This window comes from Dipodomys spectabilis, unplaced genomic scaffold (assembly GCF_019054845.1).
Source record: "Dipodomys spectabilis isolate Male_0828 unplaced genomic scaffold, ASM1905484v1 ptg000140l, whole genome shotgun sequence".
NCBI lineage: Eukaryota > Metazoa > Chordata > Mammalia > Rodentia > Heteromyidae > Dipodomys > Dipodomys spectabilis.
Window position 1 is genome coordinate 13302160 of NW_024870817.1, and position 7841 is coordinate 13310000.

The window sequence follows — 7841 nt, forward strand, 5'->3', positions numbered from 1 at the left end:
AAATATTTTTTAATTCAGCTTTGTGCTTTTCTCATTCTCTGGTCAGATAATCTGACCCTGAGTCAGGAATGGTGTCCAATAATACTTATCAGAGGAGAACAATCTGATAAATACTGAATTATAGAAAATAATCACTAGTAGAGAAGATGGTTAAGACATAGAGAATACATATTGGTAAGGTCTTCTAATATTAATGCATTCATTCAGTGGGCTTTAAAATCATGGTACAAACACTTAGCCAGCATGTGAATGAGCATAGCATCCATAACAGTCTTCAAGACCACCCTTATTTAGCTATTTAGTCACAACAGCACTTACTACTGCTTCCTCTTTGAATCAGGAATTTTGTCAACTCTTCAGAGAAATGGTAAAGTAGTAATAAATTAGTATTATAATAAAATGCTAAGAAGAGTTTTACTCATAAAAAATAAATAATGCAGTATTCAGACCTATAAACTATACTCCTTTATTGAAGTAGAAAGTTAAAAACTATATAATTACAAATCCAATTAATTTTTAATTCTGTCTCATGCTTGAGTAATGATGTGATATCAGATTTTATTGATATCTCTTTGAGCTAAAGAAAATAATTCACATGACATATGGCAAGCACTTAAAAACTAATACTGGGCAAAAGGGCTCCTCTCTCTGCCTAGATGATGAAAAGATGTTCTAATCCCTAAAATAAGGAGAGAAAAGGCCAGAAAGGGAGAGATGCTCTGAACAAGATCAAGATTTTACAAAATGTTGCAAGGACATTGGAATCTTTATGGCAGTAAAATACCGGAAAGATATTCTGAATTGAAAGAATGTCTCAATCTTACTATTTAGATCCAGCCTTTTCTAAAGAATGCAGAATGGGGTATCTGAAGGAAAGGGAAGGAAACAGAAAGCTGCAGAAGCTTTCCACAGCATTTAGGCAAGGAATCAGTAACTCTTGTAGTTATGGAGATCATTTATAAGTTACATGAAATAATGAACTCAGAATTTATTTATTTCTTCTAACTATGGAAATAAACACCGTTATTTCAGGAGAAAAAACCTAACAGGCTGGAAATGTGGCCCATAGGTAGACCCCCTTCCTCGCAAGTCCAAGACTCTGTATTCACACCCCAGTACTGTCAAACACAAAACGAAAAACAAAGTCCACATGGTAATAATATACTTATTTTTACAATGATCTTTCCAAGCTGTCCCTACCTTGATTCTTAAGCCATAAACTTATAAACATAAATAATATTCAAAACATTGGATTAAAATAGAGTAATAAAGCCCACAATTTCCATAAGTGTTTAAAATGTAATTTCATTAATTTATAATTATGGATGTGAAGACTTTACAAGACATACAACATAATATTAAAGGTACTGAGGTAGATAGCGGAAAATAGCAAAGAAAGTATATAGAATAAGCAAGTATGTGGAAGCATTTGTTACATTAAAATCTATTAGTCTATCTACAGTCAACCTTTTACTCATGTATGTTTTGGTAGTAATGTGCAAAGATTATTTGGGAATTGTCATAGTGACTTACAGGTATCTTCCAAATGGAACATTTCATTATACAAAATAATCAGACTGGTATATTTTAATGTCAATCTTCTCTGAAAAGTTTTGAAGCATTAGGTAACAGTTAAGGTCACTTTGTCAGATTAAAATGTGCTCCAAATTCAAATTTGCATTTGAAAGAGCAAATATTTATCATCAGGAAGAGCTGCCAGTTGTGTTTCTTATAACCAACAACTCATTCCACTCATTTTCATGAAAATGTCTGATAAATATCCAACTGTGAATAAAGTTTGTCAGTCATTTTCCCACGGAAAAAATGAACTGATTTCCATGAAAACTGCAACTAGTTCAACTCATGATCCAAAATCTGCACAAGTCATTATTTTCCAGGAAACTATCATGTTTGACAATGCAGCACAAGTACTTTCTGTTTCTGTTTCTCTTTTCATGACATAGCATATATAAAATGCAAGACTTTGTGAGTTGAAATTTTTAATGGATTATTTTTCTGCTTCATCAAACATCTTTTAAGGAAAGTTACTTATAAACCATCAAGAAGTGATGGTTAATAACTAGTATGATATGGAACCACTATCTTGCTTCGTACGAAGATGCTAAAAGCTAGTAATTCAAGCCATTATTGCTATTACAGTACAATATGTCAGTAGATTCAATAAAAGGAAAATAACATATTAGTATATTTTATAAAGATAGATTTGACTCTAACAATAAGTCTGAAGGGATGTCAACAGGAATAGAACAGTTTACATAACTACACAACTAAATTAATACCAATTACATTCCATTAGTGGAACTTTTTTGTGAGATATGATTAACTTAGTTCCTTAGGGTTCTGCTATGACAGAACTCTTTTTTTTTTTTTTTTTTTTTTTTGTCAGTCATGGGGCCTGAACTCTGGGCTTGGGCACTGACCCTCAGCAATTTAGCTCAAGGCTAGCACTCTACCACTTGAGCCACAGCACCATCTCCAGCTTTTTTCTGCATATGTGGTGCTGAGGAATCGAACCCAGAGCCTCATGCATTCAAGGCAAGCACTCTACCACTAAACCACCTTCCCAGCCATAGTGGAACTTTTTAAGAAGCCAGCACTTATAACTTTAATGGTCCAGAAAACCAGAGAAACTAAAAGGCAAGTGTTTATAGACCAGTTGATGAGCGCTAGTGTTCTGAAACTGGTCCTGGAAGCAAGACAAATAAGATTGAAGCCAACATCAAATATAGTGAAAACAAGGGTTATACCATGGGGGAGGGACATACAAAGCACAAAAAAAAATCACATGGTACATTATAAATACATTAGAAACAATAGCAAGAAAGAAAAAAAAACACTTGTGTCCTTATCTTGGGGTTCATTTCGCTTAACATCATCTTATCTGACCTTTTCTGCTCATCTCAGACATATACTATTTATTATTGCAAATAAGGGAAACCATGGGACCTATATTTCTTTGGGTCTGGCTTACATCACTTAATATAATTTTAAAAAGGGATACAGGTTGACCCATTGCAACAATGAGATGTACGCTACGTCGAAAACAATGAGAAAACAATGAGACACTACATCAAAAAATGAACTTTACAATTTAGGTGGAGGAGAGTGTAGTTGTGGAATGGGAGGGAAGGGATGGTAAGGGGAAAAACAAAGGAGAAGACAACCATGCTTGATAAGAAATGTACTCATGGGCTGGGAAGGTGGCTCTGTGGTAAAGCGCTTGCCTTGCATGCATGAGGCCCTAGGTTCCATTCCTCAGCACCACATAAGAAAAAAGAAAAAAGCTGGAAGTGGCGCTGTGGCTCAAGTGGTAGAGCGCTAGCCTTGAGCTGAAGAGCTGAGGGACAGCGCCCAAGCCCAGAGTTCAGGCTCCACAACAGGACCGCCCCCCCCCCCAAAAATGTACTCATTACCTTGCTCATGTAATTGTAACCACTCTGTACAGTATTTTCACAATAAAAAAATTATTTAAAAAATAAAAATAAAAAATAAAAGGCAAGACGTGCAAAAATAAATTACTTTAGCATAAAAAAATAAGACTGGAGCATGCCAAGCAACGGGCACAAGAACACAGATTAGGCAGATACTCAAGCAGAGGCCATATCTTGAAGGAAACTGAAGAGAATCTGACTATACATGGCACAACAGTTCTTTAACCTGACAAAAACCATCTGTCTATTTAAAATGAGAGAATGACATTAAAGATATAGGGAGAAAGACAACGGGTTAAGAAGTCAAATCCCAGCTTCAGTTCCCATTTCATTGTATCTTAGAAACAAAAAGGGATGTTAATATTCATTGAGCAAGGGTAATGATGAAGCTCTGGACTAGGCATTTGACTTATCCTTTTTTCATCCAATTCAACTTTGACTAGATATATCTCCAATCTCTTACCCTTAGTTTTTAAACCTACAAAATGCAAAGAGTAATAATTAAGATATTTTATCTACATTATGGGCTATGTGTATGAAACAATATGTAAATAGTCTATGTTGGCTGAATATTCATTTAAAAATATTATCAGTATAGCTAAACCCATTTAAGTTGTAGATCTGTATGCTTCTCATCATTTGAATCTCTTATAAGTGTCACCAAACCAAAGAGCTAAAAAGACAATATGACATTCTACAGAGCCAGGAATTCTGATTCCAGTTACAATGAATCTTGTGGCTTAGATTTTTTTTTTCACGTTCCAGCTTTTCTTCGTCATTTCAATTTACAAATTCACCCTTCTAAATCCATTAGAATCATCTTGCAAAGGAAAAGCTCTCCTGTTTCTTGGCAGCCTCTCAGGGCCACTGAACTGTTGCTGTGACATACACCACCTGAGGAGTCATTTCACGCAATCTCATATTACTCAACAGGAAATCAAGATGATTACAGATCTTTGAAAACTTGGGAAGAACTGATAAGCATGATACAACAGTCTAATTAATTAAACTAGCAAAGAGACTTGATGAGCAACATGATCTTATCGTGGAAGAATGTTGCAACTGTTTTACACATTTTAAAAAATCGCATTTGAATAGTTTTACTATTGTTCACTCAGCTTTTAAATGTGTACTATTTCTGCTTAATTATCTGCTGTTCAGAAGTCAAAATATATATAAAGGAATAATGTCTGATATGCATTCTTTGAAGCGCATGAATTTTAAAGTGAATTGCTAAAGTTGTTATGCAATTCATTAAGCTGATTGAAACTGTGAACTCACAAGAGAGGCACTATAATTTATATTTGCAAATAATGACTCTAGCATCCTGGTAGATTTACAGAAGATGCTTGAGTAATCTTACTGAACACAAAATAGCTCAGTTCCAAACAATCCCACCTACATTCACTTTTTTAACACCCGAAGTCCCCAAGCTCATTACTTACCTCTGGTATACAAGCTCCTGTGAAACCAAACAGGCCATTGGCATTGTCACTTTTTTGTATTATTAGTCTTGCTGTGCTGTTTTCTTCAGAAATATAAGCTCCTCCATACACGGAGACTATTTTAAGAATAAATATTTCCTCTCCCTCCTCTTCATTGTCATCTCTTGCAGAAACAATGAATGATTTCTCAGTCTCTCCCTGTCTGAATTCCAGATATCCAGAAACAGGGTGTAAATCATTCTTTGCAGGCATAGCATGAAGTTCGTGAATTTCTTCAAGGGTCAGTTTACGTTCATAGGCCCTCACGTCCTGCATCAGACCTGAAAATCTGTCATTGCCATTCATTCCTGCCCCAATTCTCAGTATTCCAGGACCTGAAAATAGAAAGGAGTTGAAAAGCTAAAATCGTATTCTAAATTACAACTCTAATTCAGAAAACAAGTGATTTTACTGGAAAATATTCTTGATATGTAAACCTTTTTCAAACTTAGCATATAATCAAATAATACTTATCTCTTATTTTTAAAATGAATCTTCAATCATGGATATTTATGATATTTTATCTTATAAGAATTAGTAACTTTGAATGATGATGTTCTTAAAAGTAACTTCTATCAGTCTGCAACAAACATTTCTGTACAGAAAAATCAGAGCTAAACATGAACATACACATAGCCCAAATATCTGTGTGTTTGAGCAAATATTTCTTCTATGACATCTTTAAATTTATTTTCCTATCTGAAAATCGAGTGATTTAATTGAGTTATAATTTTAAAACTCCTTATGAACTTCAAAGCTTGATATCTTAGATACTCATCTTGAATTAATAAGGTGAAAACTCAGGCAGAAAACAAAAACAGTTTTGTGGGCCAAATATATTTCTTTATCCAAACAATCAAAGAATGGCTATACAAACAAAAATAGTTCTTCCAATAAACATCACAAATGTTTGGGACTTTTAAAGAGATAATTATATACACCCAACTATGTTTCAATAGCATCCCTTTTCAGTTTTTCATCCCTTTACCAGTTCTTCTTTTCATCTTCAGTAACTCAGCTGAGATAGTCATATGAGATCTTGGTAGTGATTCTAGGAAATTACATAGCACCTGCCTCCTATCAGTAATCTGAATGGAGTCAGTCCTACAAGTTTTGACCAAAGTAAATCTTGTAGGGCCATCCCCAAGTATTAGGCACATTATTAACTCTTCTACTCATGCCTACTAGAGACTAACTTACTATTCAGCAAACAAGAAACATTTCTTTATTGCAAGTCCACATTGACTGGGTAATCCCGCAATATTTTCTCTCCTATTGACTGATCTGGCAACTACAATGAGGGAAGTTTCTCTATCCATCATAAAATTACATTCTGCTAGGGGCCTAGCCTCCAGGAATAATTTTGCTTCTATGATATACTTATAAAAATATTAACCTTGGTAACCAAAGCTTAAATTCAAGTCTTGGTTTCTCTGAAAATGATGCTGGCTAATTTATATAGTGCTTTTGACCTTTTATTTTCTACCTATACTCTGTAAATCCTATAATCTTTTTTGGCTGGTCGTGGGGCTTGAACTCTGGGCCTGAGCTCTTCAGCTCAAGAGGAGCACTCTACCACTTTGATCCACAAAACTTCCAGTTTTCTAGTGATTAATTGAAGATAAGAGTCTCGCAGACTTTCCTGCTTGGACTAGCTTTGAACCACGATCCTCAGATCTCAGCCTCCTGAGTAGCTAGGATTACAGGAGTGAACCACAGGTGCCCGTCATTCTTAAATATGATTTATGATTCTCCTGATTCCTTTTCAACCTATGTCCATCATCCTCCACTTTCACCAGGACTGAACTAGTAGCAGTTTTCCACCTACAAGAGGCGGATTTACATTTCTGCACCTTTGCTCAATCCTCTACTGAAATACTTTCTCTAGCCCTTTTGCTGTTCACAAGAGGAAGTAAGCATTTCTTCTTCACAATTGGATTTCCTTCCTACATGTTTTGTAGTGATCTATTTAATATCTCTCTCTCCTAAAGCCTATTTCTGACTCCTCAAGAGCAAATATATTATGTGCTTCATTTCTGCACAGAACTTAAGATGGTCTTAGAGGGCACATATCCTTACTAAAAGAAATGTAACTAACACAAAGGTAGAAAATTTAAAATATCTTCTATCTCTTGAAAAAATCAAAATTTCAAGTGAAGATTTAGAACTTTTATACTTCAATGGTCTAGTTGTGGTAATGATACTCACTCACCATCAGTAATAGCTTCTCCTTTGAGACTCTTGATTCCTTTGGGCATTGCATTTCCATCCATGTAAAATTCAATTATACCATCATCCAGGATAATTAGAAGATGAAGCCAAATGCCTTCTTCTAAATATTTCACGACTGTTGTCTTGGCAATGTAGGTAGCATTGGATCCTGAAGTTTTGTAATGAAGGGCAAGTGTCACATGGGATTCATTCGTTTGGATTTTTACCCCATAGTAAATACCCCCATTACCATCATCCTTTGCTAGAATAAATCCACTTGTATTGGCATTGGGCATTACCCAGGCAGAAAACGTAAAGTTTGCAATTGTGCTATTCCTGGAGGGGTGGTATTTTGGATTAACAGTTCCAAATGCACCTTCGAGTCCACTGAAGTACAAAGCATCTGTTCCACTGTGGTGGCGCCGCATGTGTGGCTGTGAAGGCACAGTGCTAGGGAAAATTCCAACCAGTAAAAAATCTATCATTGGTGGCAAACCAGCATTGAATGCACTGGACAGGATTTCCCAGCCTACTCGTACATCACCAAAGATACCCTGTTGCCTCAAAACAGTGAAGTTGGTAATGTATGACAGCTCATCTTCAGAGAGGAAATCCTCAGACACTTCTCTCTCCAAACACTCTGGATCCAAGATGAAAATTCCAAAGGGATCATCATTGAATGGAATCATTACTG

General features: G+C 35.5%; 1 protein-coding gene across 1 annotated transcript in view; it reads right to left on the reverse strand.

The window, feature by feature from the left end:
• Positions 1-7841, reverse strand: part of Adgrv1 (adhesion G protein-coupled receptor V1) — a 479179-nt gene that overhangs the window by 431253 nt on the left and 40085 nt on the right. Inside the window, exons 19-20 of the mRNA XM_042690972.1 lie at positions 7149-7841; positions 4898-5271 (exon numbers count right to left, since the gene is read on the reverse strand). The exon at positions 7149-7841 is cut by the window's right edge and continues 51 nt beyond it. Coding sequence (XP_042546906.1) covers positions 4898-5271; positions 7149-7841 — 1067 coding nt within the window. The remainder of the gene's footprint in view (positions 1-4897; positions 5272-7148) is intronic.